Source organism: Lytechinus variegatus, chromosome 3 (assembly GCF_018143015.1).
Source record: "Lytechinus variegatus isolate NC3 chromosome 3, Lvar_3.0, whole genome shotgun sequence".
Lineage (NCBI taxonomy): Eukaryota > Metazoa > Echinodermata > Echinoidea > Temnopleuroida > Toxopneustidae > Lytechinus > Lytechinus variegatus.
The window spans coordinates 36,487,432-36,512,073 of record NC_054742.1 but is presented as its reverse complement, the minus strand read 5'-3'; the positions used below and the strand labels follow the sequence as shown (position 1 = coordinate 36,512,073).

Below are 24,642 nucleotides of genomic sequence, written 5' to 3'. Positions count from 1 at the left end.
CAAAAAAATATAACAGAGGTTTGGAATAAAAGAATGATACTCACGCATAGAAGGTTGTATCCAGTCCAGCGGCTCCACGACCATCTCCAGGAATAGTGACTGGCTCAGGAGGAACTTGGTGAATAGTCTCTGCTACCATTATCAACATCTTTTTGTCCTTGGCAGGTTCTTTGGGACCTTCATATTTGAATGCACCTGGGGAGTAATTTGTTGATTGACAGTTATTACAAGCTACTGAAACCTTTGCATCTGATTGGCTGACACTAAATGAACAGCGAAAATCACTGTAAAAATGCTTCATGGAAGAAACTGGAGCCCAAAACTTTTTTAAAAATCCATCTATCCATATTTTATTGTTCAAAACTGACATGAAATGAAATGCTCAAAAAAATTTGCTTTGCCCAATTGATCATGGGCCCGCCAGCCACTGTGCAGTGTCAGACTTGCGAGGCTCTATCCCTTTAATGTTGAACACCAAACAGGGAAGCAGCAAATCCCATTTAATTGTCTTTTGGTCTGATGTGGGCGAGTTTTGAACTCCCGACCTTCCAGTTGTGAGACGGACGCTCTACCAACTGAGCCAATAGACACAAATTATAGTCCAAAACATTTTTCAGATATTTACTTTAATTCAAATTTCATTGTTATTTGTTATAACATTCCTTGTAATGTGTTTATTTATCCTCCATGCATTTTTCTTTAATTTTTGGTAGGCTTTAAGTTTATATTATTTTGTGTTTCGCTATTCTATTCAACTCTTCAACTTACTTGTACATGTACTTATTTTTGTCTATATATCCAAATATGTAAAGCGCTCTATACTGTGTTTTTTAGGGAATATTGGATGGCCTTGAGTGGGATGCGAAGAAATATTGTACGAGCTGATAGAACAATATTGGATGAGTTGAAGACGAATCCAATATTATTTTTTCAGCGAGTAACAATATTTCTACGCATCCCACGAAAATTGGTCATCCAATATTATTATTATTTAGATACCCATACAAGACTAAACATAAAGTAATGAAGCAAAAACAATTTTTTTTTAGTAACCATCATTTATGGCAATCCATGATCATGAGTATTGTCATTTAAAAAAAATAAATCTCTGTAATGAAGTGAAGATGCGCTAGCGTATAGTGCAAGTGCATTTGAATTCAATAAATTGACGCTCCTTTACCACACCTCCTGGTAACTAATACGCAATTCAATTTCATTGCGATGAAACAATAGATTCATGTGCACAATCATTTATTAAGCAATGATATTCTTGTGGGCAGGGAAAAATATTCATTTTGTCCAATATTTTCAATATTGGATGGTTTTCATAGACATGCACGTTAAAAATAAGTTTTAATATTTTGTCTCTTTGAAACAACCTCATCACTGTTTATCTGCGCCTCAAAAACCCTACATCTAAATAATAGTTATCATTATCATTTATTAAAAAAAATATCAAAATATATTACCAGAAGATTCAGAGAAGTTTTAGTTCTTTTCTATCTGAAATCTTAATCTGTTAAATCACTGCATCAATGCATGAGCTTCACATCAATATTCATCTCAAGATAGAGAGAGACAGATGAAGAGATAAAGATTTGAAATACCTAAAGGCGTGGTGAAGCAGTTCATTTTAAAGTCAAGCCAGAACTGTTCAACATTCTCCATTGAAGTGAAGTTATAGCTTCTCTTTGGATAGGCCTTCTCCTCAACTTGAATAGACCCAGTGGCAGAGCTGGTAGTGTCTAAAAATGATCCAGTTCGACACAAGTAGAAGTTCACCTGTAAGTAGGTTAGAAATATGTGATTCCATGAGATAATATAAAAATGACTCTATAGGTTTAATACCAAACAACTTTTTTGCTAATACCTCAAAATAAAGTTTATTACAATAGCATGAATAAATGAAGAGGGAAGGGGGGGGTGAGATGGAATAGAAAGAAGATGGATGAGGATAGAGGGGGATTGAAGGAAGAGAAGCTGAAAAAAGGGGAAAACAGGAGAGAGAGCAAGAGAAAGAATAATCGAAATGAAGGATGGGAAATGAGAGGAAAGAAAAGAAGTAAAAATATCTTCTTTTTTTTAAAGAGAGATCATTAGAATGGAGGAAGGAGGGGAGAAAGGAGGAAAAAGGAAAGGGAGGGGGAAGGAGGGGGAGGAAGAAAAAAAGGAAGGAATGAATGAAAAAGGGAAGGGGGAAAAGAAGGAATGAAGGAGGGAGAGGGGGACGGAGGACGGAAGGTAGAGAGGGGGAGATGTAGGAAATGGCATAGGGTAGAAAGGAGAAGGTAGCGGAGAGGAATCAGGATGAGGAAAGGGGGAAAATGGAGTTTAAAGGGATGGTAGGAAGTGTGGAAAGGAGGAAAAGAGAAAGCATGGAAGAGAAAGGAGGAATGGATAGGGAAGAGTAATGGCAAGTCTTCCCTAAAAGTACCTACACGAGTTCTGTTCTGGAGTCGTTGATGACAATCAAAATATAGCAGTCCCATGCCACTGAGATTTAGAAGACAGGCATGAACATTGTTGATGACACGGTTGACATCAGAACCATAAAAGAGCTGAAGATGTATGATATTGATGGGGTAATGTTTTATCCTTGGATGCTTTAAAGCCTCATCCAATCCAGGTACCTGTAGCAAGATTTATTGAAGAATTGTAAGTATCACCTACCAGTACTGTTGTCTAAAATGTGCATCAAACTACTACAACAAAAATTAATAAATAAAATAAATAAATAAAACAAATAAATAAATAAATAAATAAAAAGCACTGATTCACCCACTAGACAAAATCCAAATCAACATTGGGTAACGTTTGGTATGCAAACATACATCCTGCATATTTTAAGATTTTCCAAGCAGACTTATGATAATAGTAATGCAACATTCTTCCCTATTTCACCCTTTTATCAAAAAGCAAGATCTCAGTATTGAGTACACATACAGTATGTATGTAAAAACAATTTACATAAAAATTACTTAGCCAAACTTATACAACTGCTTGAACTAGAACTAGGCGGCCACAACAGTCAAATGAATGTTATAAGTAATAGGCTTGAATAATACACTATACATGTCAACAACTAAAGGTAATAATTATAATATTGCCTCATTTTAAAGACTCTGGATAATACATCAATGAATGCTCTGTGCATCACTGAACGCTCTGTGCATCACTGGACGCTCTGTGTGTCTCTTAACGCTTTGTGCGTCACTGAGAAAAACATGCTATTACGTAATTACTTCCTCCATATACTCACCTCGTTTGTCACTGAGTTGACCTTGACAAAGATCGACAATGGCAGGGTACACAAGATGTCATTCATGGTTGCCCATCCCTTTGCCCACCCAATATGCTGTATACCAGGGGTGACATATCGCCGCCAGTCTTCGGTATCCAGATGACACTCAATGCTAGAAGGACTCTCTACCATCTCAACCTTACCCTCATTATTCGAAACCAGACTTTTATCATTGGCAGCTGCAGTCATTCTGATCCTCTCGGCTAACATAATATTAGCTGTGGAAAGAAAAAATACTCGCAAGTGAATGGACACCATGAATGGACACCAAGTAATATCTCCTTTACTATCTATTTGATGTGGCTGTATCTGACTTAGTTTATATGAGACTGGACAATCTCAAGTAATTTTTTTTCCAGATTCATATGGGCTCTTATAAGTCAGGCCAGTATTCCAATGAACAGAAGTAGATGTTTTATACCAGAAAGTCACAAATCCTGATTTCCTGTTTTTCAAAAACTGAAATTATTATTCCAGATCTAGGACAAATGAGTAGAAAATCTTTTAAACATTTTAACATGTGAAATTGAAGTCTTGGGATTGAACTGGAAAGTACATGTAACATTATTTTCCAATAAGTTTTCTCACTTACTTTTTAAACAATGATTTCACCTAACCTATCATTCTGTATATAAAGTGTGGAGTAATGATCTCACAACTATTCGGAACACAGTTGTTACAGTAAACAAGCTCTAATTAAAATGACAACTCCACTTTTTCTTGCCTCAACTGATTTACTTTTTCACGAACATTTTGAAGAAAAAAAACTGACATTCCTTTAGTACTTTATATCTTTGCAACCCAGTTTGCAAATTTTATGTATCATATTAGCTACAATAAAATAAAATGGATTTAGTTTTGACAGTGATTAAACAATTTATATCCTTTTAGGTTGCCATTATGCTATTTTACTTGATTTGATCTTGTAACTACAATTTGAATGTATGCATTCTGACTTAAAAGGCCAATGCACTATGAAGTTCCCTTTCTTATTTTCATTCTAGTATTATGTGTTGAATATTATTTAATTACACATATGTTATTGCTTGCTTTACTATGATTTTTTTTGGAGAAAGTGGTAGATGAAATGAAACTATGCTATGACCTGTGATATATAACCTTGGTACCCCCCCCCCCCCAAATAATGAGGGGCCTGTTTCATGACAAGATGAGCAATATATATAAGACCAAAACAGAAATATCAAACAGAATTTGCATTTCTAAAAAAAATAATGTCAATAGGATAGGATGTAAGCAAAAACAGAATACGGTCATCGTCTGGTATCAAATTATTTTGCTTGAATCTACCCTTTCACTGAATGGATGATGGCCAGATGTAAATCGAGAATTCAGCAATTCACAGAAAATGCAACTCCAACAATATGTATATTACAGTCTAGTTCAGTTGAAGTCTGATGCTTTGTCTCAACCAACCTTGTCCTTCTGTCTCATCGTTGCATCCTTCAGGTAATGCTCTTTTCTCCTTTGTAGACAATCTCTCCACTGGCTCCAGCTTGGATACTCCTTCTTTCTTGGTCCCATACAAGAGGTACCATAGATACTTGTGTAAGGCTTCTGCTCTCTCCATCTTGGAACAGAATCCGTACCTCTCCATATTCTTTCTATTCTCAAGGCTATGGCACATTTTGCTCTGAAACACAAAGGGGTTTATGAACTCTTACAAAGCAAATGGAATTAATTCAATGATTTTTCCAAATCATAAATGATACTTCCTTTTCAATCACCTCCACTTTTTAAAAACTTCTATACAGATATCAAGGGTGTAAATAGCCTTCTGAGCGTATAGGCATACAATGATACAATACATTATGTGTAAACGATCCTGTGCTTGTACAGCCACACACACGAGCGGACTGTACTCTCATCAACTATTAAACTGCATTGCTTCCAACTTTCTAACAAGGACTGTCAAGATGTTTGCATAAAATCATTGCTTCAAAAATAATCATACATATTCTGTGAATAATATTAGGACACTTAAGTTTGTCTAATCATGAAAACAAGATGGAAACTGCAACAATAATGAGGGATATAGAACTTTAATTTTTAGAGTCTGTTTATCATGCTTTATATTGGTAACCAGGGAAGCGTTCCATGAAAGGAGTTGTCGGACAACAAGTCCATTTTTGCTGATGTGGTTTACAGTACACCATGTGGAGTGTTATAGAAACAGTGGATAGAAGAAGAGAAGAAGTGGATAGGCGAGAAAGTGGAGATTTGAGAGTAGAGTATTCTTTCTTGAAAATAGTCCTGAAAAGGACTGTAAACCAGAAGGAATGTTGAGTGAGAACAGCTTGAGTAGTAGAGCTGATGAGGAGATGCTGGCTTGAGTCGGCGAGTAGAGATGATGAGTAGTCCTGAAGACGGACAGTCAACCTGTCCGAAACGTCGAGTCTCTCTTTTACTCATCATCCTGAAGACGGACAGTCAACCTGTCCGAAACGTCGAGTCTCTCTACTACTCATCATCTCTACTCGCCGACTCAAGCCAGCATCTCCTCATCAGCTCTACTACTCAAACTGTTCTCACTCAATATTCCTTCTGGTTTACATTCCTTTTCAGGACTATTTTCAAGAAAGAATACTCTACTCTCAAATCTCCACTTTCTCGCCTATCCACTTCTTCTATCCACTCTTTCTATAACACTCCACATGGTGTACCGTAAACCACATCAGCAATTGTACATGCCACCATGCAAACCTTCAAACAACATCTGAAGTCCATTTTTATCAGACAGTTACCATAGTAACAGTGCTTCTTAGCCAATCAGCATCAAGGAAAGTGGTCAGATCTGACTTGGACAAAAAGTTAATGTAATGCTCAGATGATGCTCTCACTCTTTACAAAACATGGCATGCTAGCTCTGTTTTTTTCCTTTAAAATGAGACCAAGTAAATTTGGATTATCTGAATGCTAGATAAAACTCTTCATTGTCGAGACAGTATTGCTCACAACTGTGAAGAATGTCTGCTTTAACAAAGTCGTCTTGAGGATAAGTATTAACTCTAAGAAATGAAAAACAAGCAAGTGGTGTGTTAAACAGGGATTGAAAAGTGAAAGAAAAAAAACATATAGAATTACGAAAAAGTGAAACTTACTTTAAGTAGGTCCGACATTGCTATTTTTGGTTTTCCAGAACTCTGTTGAAAGTTAATAAAAGAAAAAAATCAATGAAGAAAAAAATCTCAACTGTCATTTCTTTGTATGTTAAAGGACAAGTCCACCCCAACAAAAAGTCATTTGAATAAAAAAATCAAACAAGTGTAACATCCTGGTCGGTATGCAAATGAGGAAACTGATGACATCATCCACTCACTATTTCTTTTGTATTTTATTATATGAAATATGAAATATTCTAATAAAACCGTAATTTAGCTGTTAATCCTTAAATATTTCTCTAAATCTGTTACATTTTGATCTGGACATTCTTTTGGGTAATCTTATCAAATTAATATTAAAAATTGGCAATATCATTCTCTTATTTCTTATGTATTTTATCAGTTTTTCATTTCTTATGTATATCTTAACCCTATTTTTCGCAGTAAATCTGTCATCTGAAAAGATACTTATTAGGGATACCCCTATCTGATTTTACACATGTCCTATGTCATGTCAGATCCCAAATTGCTCTACAACATCATTTCAAAGCAAATTCTTTATGTAGTCAAAATTCATAGATGTATCATTATTTCTACTGTTACATATCAAAAGCAATCAATTTCATGTTATTAATGACTAAAATATTGTCACCGACGATTCCCATAAAAATACAATTAAAAAAACATAACATAGAACAAACAAAATACATATGAAATTTGTAAAGTGGAATGCCTCTGACAGTCTGGCCTGCATTGTACAATTAATTGTAGCAGCAGTACTGACTTTGAAAACAACCAAAATAATTATTCACAAAACACTCCATTTATATGATAATAAAATACTAGGTTCTTCGACCTGAAATGACCTTGATCATGTGACCCAAGACTCCTGCAAGACGATCAGTGATACTAGATTCTCTCATGTTAAAGTTTCATGAACTAGATTCATAGTCTTTCAAAGTTATGAAGGCATTTCAACAAACACCCCAAACATGATCAAAGTGAAATGACCCGAAATGACCTTTGACCTTAATCATGTGAAGCTTGATTACCCTAATGTCCAAGTTACATGAACTAGATTCATATACTTTCAACAAAAATTTAAACTTGGTTAAGATTCCGATGTTGATTCCGCCAGCATGATTTACATTCATTGACCTAAATGACCTTTGACCTAGGAAGATCTGCTGATCCATTCATATCAGCTTCACCTCGTTGAATGGATCATCATCTTTTACATCATGAAATATTCTGTCCATTGTACTCAGTATTTGAATACTAACCTTTAATTTCCGATACATGAGAGGAACTTTAACTGGTTGAGTACCAAATTGTTGTTTGGGGCTTATCTTTTCCAACAGATCTTGAACACGAGGATCGCCATCTTTGATCGAAGCAACAGACACAATCTTGATCTGACAAGGTAACATCAAAATACAAGATTAAGATGGGGAAAACTTTGCTAACTAGCTATGGTTCAGTTGTGGGAGTATTGGCACTTGGTAATTTATTTAAATCTTGTGCTTTTGTGTAATTCAAAGAATCACTCAAGTTCAGAACCAATAAATTGAGAAAATGAGCATGTTCTTTCATCAAAAAGTTCATAAATTTGTTTTATCATTGGAAAAAAAAATACATAATGTGAATACATTATGTCTAATATATTTCATAATCAATGAGAAAATTACTAAATTGCTTGCTTTATTTTAATGTCTGAACACAATAAATACATTTCAATTCTTTGTGGTAATTGAAGAGATAGGGGGAGAGAAAAAAAAGATTAAGAAAACTTACTACTTCTGTTCTAATTCCATTTTTGCCCTTGCGCTTGATTTCCTTTGTTAAGTAATTCACTTTCCCTTCTTCAGCCATGTTTAGTATCATCCTATGAAAATAAAGTTGAGTTAGCCATCATTTTGTTAAAATAATTGCCTCTAAATTTTAACACATACAAAGTTTATGGGAATCGGAGAATTTTATATTCAGTGGATATAGCAACATTAGCAGATACGACCATCAATAACATAGAAACCAAAGCAATAACAACATTGTGCATATAATACATTCTAAGTTATCAGGATCACAGAGATCACCAATCACTACCTGCCTTAACCACTAACATGCCTTCACATCATCAAAGTGCTTTCTTACAGGTACCCATTTATCATAGAAACCAACTAGCCTGAATTTACAAAAAAGCTGTTTTGAAAATTTCCCTCAAGAAAATATAAATCTGGCAGTCCAAAGAATATTGATATTACACACCCCATCAGTTTTTTTTTCTGTAAAATAAACTTTGCATATACTGGAGATGGTAGTAACACTTGTTTGACTCCGTAATCAAAGCTTTAAACTTGAGAGATCACTGAAACACAGATCACCACCTTGTGATTGAAGGGCAAAAGCTAAATTTATCACACAATTTATTTTCAATTCTTCTCATGGTAAACTTCTTAGTATCATGCTTTATAAAATAAAATATAGATGTACCTGTGTAATGACTTTCTACAACAAATTGCTGTAAGCCCAGATTCTGCTTCCTTTGCCCTGACATGCTGTAAGAAACATAAAAATATAAACATAATGTTATTTCTGCAGGACAGATAATGGAGTAAACCTATCAGTATGTCTACACACATACAAAAACTCAATACTACCAAACAGGATTGTTGATAAAGATATTGTCTCAAACGTAATGCTGCAGAAAATGTAACTCATGCTTAAATAACCTAAAGACTGGTCTCCTGCAACTGTTTCATCCTCACAATCAAATGGCTCCAGGCTGTCCAAAATACTGCGGCTGTCCTCATTAGCATCAGGTACTTTGACCATATCCTGTCAGTGCCACACGTTTTGACCTTCTGTGTCTGCCAGAGCAATGCAGAGTGCTGCATAAGGTCTCACTCCTTTTTTTATATCAAGTTCTGCACTTAGTTGTATGGTCTATTAATTCTGGGCTAATTACCATTTGGTCCAACCATCACGTGACCTAACTGTCATACTCTCATGCCCATATGGTCCATATTTCCTTTTGTCTACTTTTGAGATAGGATAAGTCCATAAGAAAGGCGAGATTACAAGGCGGAAAGTGGACAAATTGGATGGCATCCAAGAGGCAATTTACCACATGAAAACTCATGGAGTATTATGCCGAGATCAAGAAATCAATACAGACTTTCAGTATTTATTCTTTGGTAAACATTGCTATTGAATCATCCACAGTAATGCCATGAGCAGGGCGCGACAAATCCGCTTGCCCGCTTGCCCGGGGCAAGTGAAAATGACGTGCGGGCAAGCACCTCTCAAAGTCAATTGCCCGATCGGGCAAGTGGTTGTTGCGTCTTTTTTTTTCAGTACCGTACCTCGTTTTTCCATAAATCATCCAAAATCCACACTCAAAATCATGAATCAGCCTTAAAAAATAACGAGTAGCGCAGTTTCAAATTCCGAAATTGCGTTATTTTTTCTGTACCACGTATTTCCATACATGGTACCGGGTATGAAAAAAATCAACGCAATGGCCGGGAAACAGTTGAATGTAGTATAGGGGTCCATTATGACTACCACCATGTGCAATTTCTAATGCACATTTTCCCCCTTCCGATATCACAATTCTGTGATAAAATAATTAGAATTACACAGGAAATAAATCACAGAGTCTAGTAACCTCGCATTGGTGAGTTGTCATGTCATTCGGCTTTGCTTTTCAAAACGGCCTATTAACATCTAAAATAACTTGCCGTATTTGTTAATTATGACGTAAAATTCATTTGTTTCCCTTTCTGAGGGGATGAGGTAAATATCAGACAATAAATCATCAAACAAAGCTCCATCTATTTTACAAGGCCGGCGGGAGGCTCACACACGTGCGCATACTAGCTAGCCAGTCTGAGCTCTGTCTCTCTGCCAGAGCTCTGGGGGACAATTCGCTCAGTAAAGGCCTCAATGATGGTGATTTTCTGTTTCAGACAGAGTTTACATTTCGGGTATATTATTCAAAACTTCCAATAAAGTTTGATGATTTCTTTATTGTCATGTATATTTAAGTTATTAATGAATACATTCTCACCAAATTTAGACTCCCCCATAGAGAAATGCAATTTTCGTAGAAGTCTGCGTTTTCAAAGAACTTCAGGAAAAGTTAGGGTATGTGGGCCTTTATTACATGGCCGAGTACAGGTTATTGTACTCGAATAGGCGAAGTAGAAATTAGATATTGAATTCATTTATATCAAAGTTCAACTCACAGTCACACCCACACAAACACACGCACACACACCCACACACACACACACCCAAGATTCTAAGCATAGTGAAAAAGATTACTTAAAAATCATACAATATTACCGTAAACAATGTTACTAATAATTCATTAATAAGTGAAAACATGTAGATAAAATTATTGACCGAGTGGAACATCATAAAATGATGAAGAAAAGACTTGATGGTTTCCAATTAATTTTTTTTAATCAAGGAAATCAAGGAAATATGGAAAATAAATGACCATTTCATGGATTTAAAGATGCAAAATGTGAAATTTTAGCCACTCCACTATTGATGATAAAATAATTTTTTCCGAGTCAATAAAGAGCTGAACATTTTTCACTGGCTTTCTTTATAGTTTCCAACTACGGTAAATGAAAGCAATTCTAAGGAAATATGTTACGCAGGTAGCCATTTCATGGATTTAAAGATGCAAAATATGAAATTTTAGCAACTTTTGTTGAAGGGTTTTTTAAAACCTTAAATAGCCATAAAATATTGATTTTTTTTCTCCAAAATAAACGTAAAGACTCAGGCCTACGTTGCTGAAAATATCCTTTTCAATGTGTGTTCTTTTATACTGGACATGATTCTCAATTGTTATTTAGTATACCTTAATAAAAATAAGAGTAGTGCCGTCATAATGAAAAAATTTATTTAATTATTATTTTAAAAATTATTTTAAAAATTGGGCAAGCAGTTTTTTCTATCGGGCAAGCAAATTTTTTCATCACTTGCCCAACAGGGCAAGTGACGAAAAAATTTTTTGTAGAGGCCTGCCATGAGTATTTTCATGACACATCGGGGATTGTGTGATTTCAATGATGCCAATTTAAATGTAAAATGAAATTTAAGTCAGATATGTAAAGAACTTTATATTTTGAATTAAAGGGATGCTGCGGGCTGAGAATAATATGATTTAAACAGATAAAGAAAAATCAGACAAACAAAACACTGAAAATTTGATAAACTTTGATGAGTCCTAATTTTATATGAAATATCAGCATTATATCAAGGAAACAGACTACATTAAAGAAGTTACTTTTTAAAAAATTATTTGTAAAAGGTATACAGCAACCATGTTGGTGCTTTGTATGGTTTATTTTGTTTTGCTTCAATAAAATCTGAAGATAGCCTTTAATTGAAAAAAAAACTCAATATAGTTATACCTTGAGTAGGTTGTGTTCCTCTAAAATATGATGGGTCGTTACAAGATCCTGTACCAATCGACTTCTCTCAAGATTCTCAAATGTCCTTGCAAATGATGTACCTGTTAATGGTATACAAAAACATCTGGACACATTTTTCTAACAATTCCAGACAAACATACTTTGTCAGTTACTTTGATGGATATAGGCAATATTTCACAAGGCTTTGGAGGAGATGCAAACCATTTGCCTCCTACATTTACACATAAATAGACATTGAGTAACATAATAAAGAAGATTTGGGCAAACTGACAAGAAGTCTCTAAGATATATAGACCCTTGCTAATTTGCCATTAACATACATTAAAAATCCATAGTTTATTTTTGGAAACAGAAAATCCCCCAAAATTTGTTTTGCCCAATTTTATATAGCCGGAACAAATAGAGGCAAATAGGGGCAGTTTTTAAAGACTGTTTTTGTTTCATGAGTTAGCCAGTAATAATGTACATTTCTTCACAACTCCATAAAACAACAATTAAAAAGACAACATTGAATATAGATTCAAAGTTGACTTTAGACTGACCTGGCTTTCTGGATACTGCCTTTGATTTGCCTGCTGTATTTGAGTCTCCTGGTGATGATTTTATTGGATCTGATGGCTCTCCTGTATCCATCAGTGATGGGACCTGTGATACCTCATCATCTGCATTAGGGTAAAAGATTTCAATCATTCCATCCAAAGATCTTGAACATTGATCTTATAAAACCCTATGGCTTAAATAAAAAAGGGGGATTTTAATTTTTTGTTTGGAAACATGGTTTAAGCAAATTGCATGTATTGATTACACTTAATTTTGTGTGAGTATTGAATAAAATAATGAATACTCACTTTTATCAAAGGATGCTAACTATATATTTGTTGCTATGATTTGACATTCAAAGGTCAACAGTATCAAATTAATTATTTTCTCGCATCAACCACTTTCTACCCTTTCAGATTTGACCCAAATATGATGAATATCATTTCCCACTATGTCTTTACTCCATCATCCCAATCAGTCCTTCTATTCACATGATAAATCCTAAATAATTTGTATGACACTTTCACTACATTCTATTTTGAAAGCTAGCATTTATACATCTATTGCTCTCTCATTTTATCAAGCAGGGGTATCAATGGGGACAATAAAACTGACCTTTTTCTGGTGTCTGCTTCTCATCAAGAGTTATCGTTTTTTGCTGTTGATACAGCTTCAGAACTTCTTCTGGAACTGTGGCTTCATCCAATCCACGCTGAGTGAAGAATCTAGGTTAAACAAGTATGTTCCCTAATCAATACATGATCTTCAAATATTTCATTGAGTTGATTGTAAGAATGATGAGAATGATATGCTGGCAAAGTATGAGAGTAAATTCTGCACAAGAAATAAACCAGTGGAATGCCTCTGGCCGTCTCACCTGCATCACACGATTCAATATAGCAGCAGTGCTGACTTTGACTACTATAACTTGCACAAGATGTTCAGTGATACTTGGTTACTCTTATGTCCACGTTTTATGAACTAGACCAATACACTTACAGGGATATGATGGTAATTCAACAACAACAACAAAAAATCAGCAAAAGTTCATTGACCTTTGACCTTGGTCATGTGACCTGAAATATGCACAGGATGTTCAGTGATACTTGATTACTCATATGTCCAAGTTTTTTGAACTAGACCAATATACTTTCAAAGTTATGATGGTAATTCAACAAATACCCCCAATATGGCCAAAGTTCATTGACCCTAAATAACCTTTGACCTTGGTCATGTGACATGAAACTCAGGCAGGATGTTCAGTAATACTTGATTAACCTTATGGCCAAGTTTCATGAACTAGGTCCATATACTTTTTAAGTTATATTGTCATTTCAAAAACTTAACCTTCGGTTAAGATTTGGTGTTGACGCCACCGCCGTCGTCGGAAAAGCGGCACCTATTGTCTCACACTGCTATGCAGGTGAGACAATAAAAACCAGATCAATTATCAAAATCATGCAGTTAAAATTGACACCTCTATCATCCACAGATTAAACATATATTACATGCCAAACTTCAAATATTTCCAAACAATGACCTCTGTGACTTTTGATCTTGTGACCCCAATATACATTTGTATCATTATTATTCCCTTGCGCATAACATGGGCCAAGTTTCAAGGTGTCCGTCACCTCAATCTATTACTAGGTGCAAGCAAGAGATTGTATTTACAGTATTCAAAAAGTCCCCAGCAAGCCTTTAACATTCCATTCCATTGTTCATGGTGGACTATGAATGAGAGTCAAGTTAAAATGCAGAGGTACTGAGGTATTTGTTCTTATTTCATCGTAACTGTGCCATGGACCAGTGATGGTCTGGTGGTAGAGTGGCTGACCGGCAATCTGTAGATGAGAGGTTCAAATCCAGCAAATTCCAAGATTTTTTTCTGAATTATTTTCAGATCATATACGTGCAATCTTATTTACAATATCCAAACTTCCCCAGCCTGCCTTTAACATTCCAAAGAGTTACTGTTTATCACAAGATATTTTCATGTGTGTTAAGATGTTTTAACTCCAACATCTAATAAATCATCCTCATTCACTAAAGCATACATGAGTTTGACTTGATCACTTGAATGGTTGGTTATCATTGTGAGATAAGAATATTTCAATGTATATTTTGACCTCTGTGACTTTTGACCTTTACTCTTGTGACTTCAAATGAAATAAAATTATCAGGGCAAATGACGGCATGTTCCAAATTTGAACTTTATTTCTCAAATGATAATCGCCTCCAGAAATATATTGACCGAAATGACTTTAAGACCTTAAAATCTATTCAGATCATCATCTCTCATATGCATAATTGGGCCAAGTTGAAAAATAATCCCTCAAAGTAAAACTGCTCTTTAGTAATTACGAGAGCAAGATCCCTGACCAATAAAAGCTCACCCTCTATGCATTCTATTTTAATCATCATACAGCACGTGGAGGATTTTTATACAGAACACTTACATTTGAATTGATGTCACTGATCGAAATTCTATCGATATGGTTAGAATATAATGAGCATTTGATTTCTCTCTGCAAACAAACACTAATACAAGTACTGGGTGAGCAGTGGCGTTACTACAGGGGCATGGGGGGGAAGTGCCCCCCCCAAAAAAAAAAACGGGGAAAGGAGAGAATGAAAGAGAAACATAGTGGGAAAGAAATTATTGTTTATTATTATTTTATATTTTATTGTAACTATGTTATGTTATATTATGTAAGAAACATTTTTTTCATATCTATATGAAACATAATTTGCTAAGGGCCTATGTCTTCGTTGTTCCTGGTGCTCATATTGTCAAGATATATTGTTGTCTGAGAAGCATAGTGACGTTAACTCATTTTAAGCGCACAAAAACGATATCAAGAAAATCGTATTTACAGTTTGTGGACGATGTTTGGAGATGGACTTTGCAATGTTATAATTACATATTTCCTTTAATTTTTCACACAAGAACACTTAGAGATGTCTTTAAACTCATATCAAGGAATTATGAGAAAATATAAGCAATTCCAGATAAAACAGTCAATTAAAAAGTTAGCGCCCTTATGCTTCTTGAATCCTTGTGGATCGGTGGGCGTGCGTAGGGGAGTAAACTACCTAGTGACCTTATGCTTTTCACTGAATATTCGCTTCATGAGATATTTTAGGGCATAAACCCCTACACGCAAGTGCATTTTAAATTGAGTGGTGTATACCACATAATTACAATTGTTCCGTTCTCCCTTTTTAATATTCTTTAGAAACTTTTCCATGTCATTTGTATTTTTCTGCTTTCTTTCTAATCTTCATCTCCCTCTTTTTATCTTTCCTTCTTTCTGAATTTGTCTTTATTCTTCATTTTATTTCTAACATGTTCATCATCTTTTTTTTCCTCATTAGTATTAAACTTATTTTCTCCTTCTATTCTTCTCTTCATTTTGTGGCTTCGTCATATTTCCATTTATGTTATTCCCCCTCAAAATTTGTTACTTCTTTTTCATTCTCTGATTTATAATCTTATTTTCTATTTGTATTCTTGTTATTACTCTGTTTATTTTCTTTCACTTTTTTGCTCTTTAATACTTAAAATTCTCTCTTTATCAAGTCAGTTTCTTTTTCTTCTCACATTCCTTTTGATGTATTATTCTTTTTTTTCATGATTTCAATATCGTTTCTCTTACTTTCCCCCTCTTTCTGAAACATTTCTTCAAAATAATCTGAAATACTGATTATTTTCACTGTAACTGATAACATCTCTTAATATAATGCACATATTTCTTCTTAACTTTTTTGTGTGTTCTTTCATAAAATACATTCAATAAATGAAAAAAAGCTAGCTAAATAAATACATCATTGGAGCTATTTTAAAGATATATTTTCAAAAGCATTACCTCTTTTCAAAAAAGCAAACTTTTAGAGCAGGCTATCCAAAAATAAGACTACCTGTAAACTCTAGCATCATGTATACCTGCACATAGTATACAGAAATGTAACACAAATGTAAAAGGGCAATAATCAACTACTGTATATAAAATGTCTTGTTATTAATTCCTGTAATATAAATTTTCCAAAATTTTCTTGCAATTTAATCAAAATCTTATTCTAAATCCCCCTATATTTTCATGTTCTCATATATATCAATTTTACAATGATATTCATTCAATCACGCCGGTGCTCCTACAGCGCTTCTAAGAAAAAATAAGGAGAACAAAAAATCGCACTTAAAAAAAAAAAAAAAAAAGCCTTCACAAATAGTTGCTGAAATTTTACATCTTTATATTCATGAAATAGGTATGTTTTCCATAATTCCTTAATTATATGGATTTAGTTGGAAACTACCCTAAAAAAAAGAAAAATATTCATCTCTTTCCCAACTCTTGATTTGATTTTAAACTCGGTAAATATTGTAGTCCCATATGTAGATTTTCATGGCAACACCATGGAAGTCTAAATGTGGGACTACAATATTTACCGAGTGCAAATTCAAATCAGAGTTGGGAAAGAAGTGAATATTCTTCATTTTTCTGATAGTTTTCGTCTAAATCAAAATAATTTCAAGGAATTACGGAAAATAGATGGCCATTTCATGGATTTAAAGATGCAAAATGTGAAATTTTAGCAATTTTTTTGTACAGTATTTTATTTTCAAAGCAGGAGCATGATATTTTGTAAACGTATTGACCCAGGCCTAGTTTCACAACATATTAATTAATAGCTACACAGCTATTGCATATGATGTTAAGAAAAATCTACAATTTATCATACATGTATTGTATTGAATTGATTTGAGCTCCTCAAGGAGAGCAATTCTGAGGAGCTCAATTGAGCTCCTCATAAAAATAAGGAGAGCGATTTATTGAGTTCCACGAAATCATAAACGTGAAGGACTGTAAAATATGGTTGTTTTTATTCTAGTGAATGATGCCTTACAAGTCAAGGTCAGGGGTGAAAGCCTGGGGGCTAATTAAATTTTCTTTCCACAGATAACTTGGACTAGTTCTAAAAAAAAAGATCCCCAGGTTTATTATGAAGACAAACCATAAATGAATGGAACCAAGCATTTTTTTGTCATAAAAGTGATATTTGAAAGACCTTTTTAAAATTTGCATTGTGTGTTGGCTGTTGCATAGACTCACAGCAGACAGGTTAGGTGCAGAGAGCTTGTGAGTAGCCTAAGTAAGGCCTTAAACTTTAGGCCTAACTGTATTTGGCAATAGATTAATATAACTTAATAAGTTTAAACAATGACATCTAAATTGCTATACAGACTAGATAATTTTATTCTATTGTCTCTTTGACTTTAAAATGAATATAAACTAAGTTAGATCAATCTAGATTTCAAAATTCTGTGTAGAAGAATGGTGAACCTCATGAAGTTCTACCAGATGGAAGAAAAAAAAATCAAAATCTGTCAACAAGTAAAGAAGAAGAGGCATTTTTGGTGATTTATGAATAAATTTCGCATAAATTAGCATAATAAAATTTCTACTGAAAATTTCGGAGTTTTGTGTAGAAGTTTGGTGAACCTCATGAAGTTCTACCAGATGGAAGAAAAAGAAATCAAAATCGGTCAACAATTAAAGAAGAAAAAGCATATTATGTGAATTTTAAAAATACGCATAAATTAGTTTTGCATAAATTAGCATAAAATTGTTCTAGTCAAAATTTCAAAATCCTGCGTAGACATTTAGTGAACCTCATAAAGCTCTACCAGATTTAAGAAAAATCAAAATCGGTCCACAAATAAAGAAGAAGCATTTTATGTGAAATATGCATAAATTAGCATATTTAATGAATTTCAAAATTCTGTGTAGAAGTTTTGAATCCCCCACCTAGTGCTATCATATAAAGCAAACACAGTTGAAATGGCGAAAAAGAAGCATTTTGAAATAGTGGACGGACGACAGACGACGGATGCAGACCTGCCAACATTTGAAAATGGAAAAAAGGAGTCCACGAATCGCGCGGAAAGCCGAACTCCCAACGGCAGGGGTCAAGGGGCCCGCCTTAGGGCCCCTGGCCTTGTGGGGTCCAGGGGAAAGGCCCCGGCGGGGGTGCAAGGGTGCGGAGCCCCCTTGAAGCTGGAGGACATTTAGGAAATTTCACCCTAAAAACAAGCCTTCTGAAGCCCTTCTTGAGCTTTTTATGCCTTGTCCTTTCTCTGGAGCCTTTCATAAGTGGCTTTTTTTGGCACCATGTATTACCAGTACCTCTCTTGAGAAAGTATGGCAGTTTCTTTCTACTCTCCATAGCCAATTTATGTACCATCAGAGAACTTAATGTTCTTGTGCTCAGGCTTGCTCTCTGCTTAGTTTTGTTCTTTACCACGATGGAAAATACTCTTTCACAGTCACTTTTGCTATGAAAAATTAGCAGAACTGCTTTCATTGTTTTGCATAGGATTAGGAGGGAGTCTCTGTGTGCCTTTAACAGACTAAAAAAAATACAGCAGGGGTCTAAGTAAAAGTTTGCAAGAATCGGCACTGAAACGGCAGACTTGTAAAATCCAAAGCATTTAGCTCACTAAGCACAAAGCACATATAAAAATATCAGGGAAACATACATGTATTAGTTAAAAATTTAACCGTTTCTAAACCCTCAGCTGGCGAAACCATCCATTTCCCACACGGTATTCCAGAATTAGAACGGTAGTAGCTAGTAGCGGAGGCACGCAAGCGCTGCGCTGCATCGTATGCATAGAGTTACATTCGCACTACACGCGCTATGAATCCTCGCGATCGCGGGCGAACTGTCCAATGCCAATACACACGATCACTGTTGGATAAATAGAGCGCTGGCCGTGGCTTGTTGCGCTTCGTATACGCACACACGGAGCACAGGCCCATCACGCGTTCTTATCCATTGAACTCTGAACTCCACGTTCGCGCACGTAGTGCATGCGTTTAATTAACGTTACGCACGGTATATAGGTACGATCCGACACACGTGCGTACGTACGTAAATGTAACATATTGAGAGGACTCAGAGAGAGAGAGAGAGAGAGCCGTAGGCAGACGGAAAGTGCGTCATTTCCCAAAGAAAAAAGAAAATCATCTGAAATACAAAGAAAACAGAGTTCTCCGCTTTTGGGCCGCTATAAATTCTGAAAAACGGAGAAACTCCGGAAAACCCGGAGAAGTTGGCAGGCCTGCGGACGGCTTAAGCTAAAAACTTGACACATCACAAATTCCCAATTTAAGAAGAAAAAAATGTGTCATTAAAACATAATTATTATGGCAGGAAAGAGTATTTTCTCCAAAATAATTTGATATTATATTTTTGTGGTATGTCTTCACACTTGGATAATATGGAGGTATTCTTCACTGTGATATAAATTTTAATCTGTGCAAAAGTAAGGTGTGATTGCCATGAATGAACCCCAGTTGCCAATGATGTCATAATCCTACATGAACTAGTATCTTTGCAAGTCCCTTTTCAATGAAATTAGCTTGAGAATTGATATTAAAAAAGTGTTTATCCAACAATTATAATGTAAATTACTAAACAAGTTCATTTTAATACAACCCCTGTAGGTTTATGACATCTGGATTCATTGATTGCAGTCATGCATTAATTTACATCACTGCAAATAATACCTCCTGATCATCAAAGCGTCAACACATACCACATAAATATGGTATCAAATCATTTGGGAGAACATACTCTTTCAGGCCACGTATGATAATTATGTGTTCACGCCAGATTTTTTCTTAAATTGGGGATTTGTGAGGTTTATCACATGGTATAACAAAGACTCACCTCAACACCCTTGCTTTTCCTGTTGTGAAATTTAAGGGCTTCACCAATTTGTCTCTGGTTAATAACTTCATGATTATTCTCACATATGTTCTCTCCATCACTAAAGAGTGCACCACTTCCTGCATTATGTACACAAACACCAGGACAGAGTAAAAGAGAAAGTTTAGTTTAGTTTAGTTTACTCCAACGATGTTGTAGGACGAAGCCTGTTCATCGATCAAAGTAGAAATGTCTATTGTTGCTCTCCTTCAGACAAAATTAGATGCGCTACTTATGTTGGCATGGAGGGGTGGCAGGGGTATCGTAGACAGTGAAAAATCCCATGGAAACACACAAGAAACGAAAATTACTCAAAGTCATAGGCAATCTTCTCCCAATGCTTATCCAGTCTATTCTTAAAAGCAATCACTGAACAAGCAGTAACTACATCTTCTGGGAGACTGTTCCACACATCTATCACTCGGTTAGCAAAGAAAAACTTACGCACATCAAGACGCGAATATCTTTTCTCTAGCTTTAAGGAATGACCTCGCGTTTTACCACCTTGTCTCAGATAGAAAAGTTCAGAACTTGAATCATAGTAACCATGCAGATATTTGTACACATCAATCATGTCACCTCTTTTACGTCGATGACTGAGTGATGGCAATTTCAGGAGGCGAAGACGTTCAGAGTATGATAGGTGCTTAATACCTGGAATCAATTTAGTAGCTCTACGTTGGACACTTTCTAACCGCCTCTGCTCACCCAGCTTATACGGTGACCACGCAGCCTGGCCATACTCTAAGATAGGGCGAATAATACCCTTAAACAAAAGCTTAATAGAGGTCTTATCCAAATGTACAAAAGTTCTTCTAATAATACCAAGCAGTCTATTACACTTTGACACCACTTTAGTTTAGTTTGGGTTAAGCCTAGGTTTAATTAAAATGAAGTTATCGCATTTAACAAGGACTGCACAAGAGTAAAATGAAAACATGTGACTGTGACCTTGACCTTTTGACCTCAAAATCGATTAACTTCCTGGGATCTATGCCAGTATTGTACACACCAAATTATATGAGCTAAGATTAAGTTAAAATGTTTGTTATCGCGTTTACCATTTTCCAATGTTCTATCTTAGTCATGCATGCCTTGTGAATGTAAAGGTGGGTCAAAAATGATAGAATATATACATATACTTATATACATACACACACACATATATATATATATAATCTGCCCATGAAAAGACATGTTTTTCACAACTGTTTCAAAAACAGATTTTGAATTATCTTTTTTGTCACATCATGGGCACTGAAGAAGAGCGTGACTTTACCTTTCATTTTTGAGAGCTATGCTCCTTTTAAAATTTTATTTCAACGGCATTTACTAAAATTTTTTGGATTACTTTATAGATATATATATGTATATATATATACCTACATCCTACGAAAGGGCGAAGTCTATGAATGGGTTTATTCCGTCATACACATATAGACGAAGCAAGATGGTGTTAAGGTGCATTACGAACAACGAAACAAAAAAAAAATTTAAATCACCTTAAACACAGGATGTAGAGAAATATATATATATACATACACATATCTGAAGATAATATAAATAAATCCTTCCTTGAATAAAAGCTGAATAAAAATTGTTCTGAAGCTTTAACTTACGTTCAGAGAAACACCGTGTGATTCATTCTGTTTCTTCTCTGTGTAGTAATATACCTGCTGAACATCTGACAGTTCCATATCCAAAGGCAACTTAGACAAGTCAATATCTAATCAGATAAATAAAAAAGAGGGAAACATATTGTCAATATAAGGTAATTTTCAACACTTTTGTTTTATAAATACTAAATTATTAGTGCTGATAAAGCTGATATACTCAAAAGGCATGATTTTTAGCTCACTAATCAGCTTATACTCTAGAACATTTGTGAGACAAGTTTACCAATTGTCATAGAAACTTGTGGATACATCACAGCTTCATAAAGCTTATTCCCTGTTAGGTAGTCAAACAGAAATTAACAAAAGGACAAGAAAAATTAGACAAACCTCTATTGAAAATGTCATCATCATCATCAGCATCATCATCGCCATCATTCCCAATACTATCATCAGTAATGTCTCCCTGCTTGAAAAGACGAACACACACTATCTGCATAAAGGAAAAGGCAAAAAAAAGGGTAAATATTTCCAGAAGATGATCTAATAACATGAAATACTCTTGGCTGCAACTCAATATAGAACTAAACGAAGTAGTCATTACTTTTTCTTCATATACAAAATATATGAATTTTGTGCAATTTACCCCATGCAACAGCATAGATTAAAGACATTCTCTACCTTTTTGTCACAATCGTGTGATCTACAGCCAAGATCTTGGTTGAGGGGGAGCCTTTTAGGCCCCAGGGCCTGTATTCCATAAACGAGATAAGCATGCTTAAGTAAAAAATCTAAGCACTTTGTCTTATTTTCTGTCTAAGACAAAATTCTTAGCCAAAACGTATATTCCATTATAGAATTGGCTAAGAATTTAGCCAAGAGTTTTTGCACGACTAAGACAGATATATGATGAATGGCAAAGTAACTTTCTTAAAACTTCAGAATCTGTATTCAATACATACAACATGGCTAAGAATTTTGCCCTAACTTTAAGACTGTTGTGTGCTGTCTCAATTGTTTAAGTTTCAAGACAATTTCAGCCCACGCCTTTTCTTTATCCTGAAACTTGATACGTGAATTAAGCTTTGGTCTCAAGATCTCTTCCCTCTCTCTTATTTTTGCTATTAGTGTAATTTTCTCTCCTTAAGTGAAATTGGCCTTCCTTTTTTTCTCAGCCTCCATCTTAATATTTGTTATGATGCAATTTTTGCTTTAACACATAAAATGCATAGATTTTTTACCACAGACCAGCTGTTCAGATGTTGTTTGAAGGTTTGCATGGTGGCATGTACAATTGCTGATGTGGTTTACGGTACACCATGTGGAGTGTTATAGAAGCAGTGGATAGAAGAAGAGAGGAAGTGGATAGGCGAGAAAGTGGAGATTTGAGAATAGAGTATTCTTTCTTGAGAATAGTCCTGAAAAGGACTGTAAACCAGAAGGAATGTTGAGTGAGAACAGCTTGAGTAGTAGAGCTGATGAGGAGATGCTGGCTTGCGTCGGCGAGTAGAGATGATGAGTAGTACTACTACTCATCATCTCTACTCGCCGACGCAAGCCAGCATCTCCTACTCATCATCTCTACTCGCCGACGCAAGCCAGCATCTCCTCATCAGCTCTACTACTCAAGCTGTTCTCACTCAACATTCCTTCTGGTTTACAGTCCTTTTCAGGACTATTCTCAAGAAAGAATACTCTATTCTCAAATCTCCACTTTCTCGCCTATCCACTTCCTCTCTTCTTCTATCCACTGCTTCTATAACACTCCACATGGTGTACCGTAAACCACATCAGCAACAGACCAGCTGTTATGTTCACGACAAAAGTTGCGCAGTGTTTCAATTTTCTCATGATGTCATAGAATTTGAGACTTTGGCTTAGTCATATCATCTGACTTGAAACAAATGTCAAAAAGAAGCTGCTGTAAACTGCTTATCTAAAAAAAGAGCCAATGGAGTAAATAAGAGAGTCAAAAGGGGCCTAAGCTTTTGATCCTAGCAGAAACAAATGTCTTAAAGTTTATAGAATATTGTTAGGGAAGATTTCTTAGACAAGCAAACTGCTGAAGACAAATTGCTCAAACTTACATGTACGCAAAAAGCTTATCTCATTTATAGAATACGGGCCCTAGACTTTAAGTTCGCAAAATAGCCCAGGTATTAAGTTAGGGTTAAGATATTTACATTGCACACATTTTTGTTAACAACTCTTTATCTTAAAATTTGTAATGGGTATTTTATTCAATATTTTTTGTCTAAATTTTCAGATGATGCAGAATACAATGTACATATATAAGAAATAAATAGCTCCTCTTATACAGAAAACAATAAAAAAGAAATTACATAAACAAGTTGACTACACATAGTGTACACATGGATTATCATGAACATTAATTTTTTTTCGGGAGGAATTTGTAGTGAGTGTCTCTATGTTGTTATAACATTCTGCATGGTTTCTGGTTTGATATTACAAGATCCACCACCAGGCAGAACAACATAATAGTGATTTTACAAATGATGATATTCATGCACAGAAGATGATAAATCACTTTTATCATTAGAAATTGCTGTGCAGTTGCGACTTATGTGCTGTTGTTCCATAAGTTTCATTTTGAAGAGAGATGTTGATAAAATTTCAATAAATTATTTGTGATTTAAAAACATCACTTCTATTAATATCCACACAATAAATAGGATTTACATCAAACATGCTCAATAAGATCAATATTTTTTCAACTAAGGTTACATTGGTGTGAGCAAATATCCAAATCAGTATTAATATATTTCATAAATCAAAATAGTCTGATTGTTCATTTTTTTGGTCTGGCATGCTGGTCTTTT

At 35.0% G+C, this 24,642-nt stretch overlaps 1 protein-coding gene across 1 annotated transcript in view; it reads right to left on the bottom strand.

Moving 5' to 3' along the window:
* The window catches only part of LOC121410901 (general transcription factor 3C polypeptide 1-like), a 70,631-nt gene that overhangs the window by 32,069 nt on the left and 13,920 nt on the right, over window positions 1-24,642 (bottom strand). Inside the window, exons 8-22 of the mRNA XM_041603279.1 lie at window positions 22,193-22,295; window positions 21,809-21,915; window positions 20,151-20,269; window positions 13,029-13,138; window positions 12,416-12,535; window positions 11,853-11,953; window positions 8,911-8,975; window positions 8,215-8,305; window positions 7,704-7,835; window positions 6,421-6,462; window positions 4,736-4,952; window positions 3,260-3,519; window positions 2,439-2,630; window positions 1,608-1,782; window positions 45-195 (exon numbers count right to left, since the gene is read on the bottom strand). Of these exons, the coding sequence (XP_041459213.1) occupies window positions 45-195; window positions 1,608-1,782; window positions 2,439-2,630; window positions 3,260-3,519; window positions 4,736-4,952; window positions 6,421-6,462; window positions 7,704-7,835; window positions 8,215-8,305; window positions 8,911-8,975; window positions 11,853-11,953; window positions 12,416-12,535; window positions 13,029-13,138; window positions 20,151-20,269; window positions 21,809-21,915; window positions 22,193-22,295 (1,985 nt within the window). The remainder of the gene's footprint in view (window positions 1-44; window positions 196-1,607; window positions 1,783-2,438; window positions 2,631-3,259; window positions 3,520-4,735; window positions 4,953-6,420; window positions 6,463-7,703; window positions 7,836-8,214; window positions 8,306-8,910; window positions 8,976-11,852; window positions 11,954-12,415; window positions 12,536-13,028; window positions 13,139-20,150; window positions 20,270-21,808; window positions 21,916-22,192; window positions 22,296-24,642) is intronic.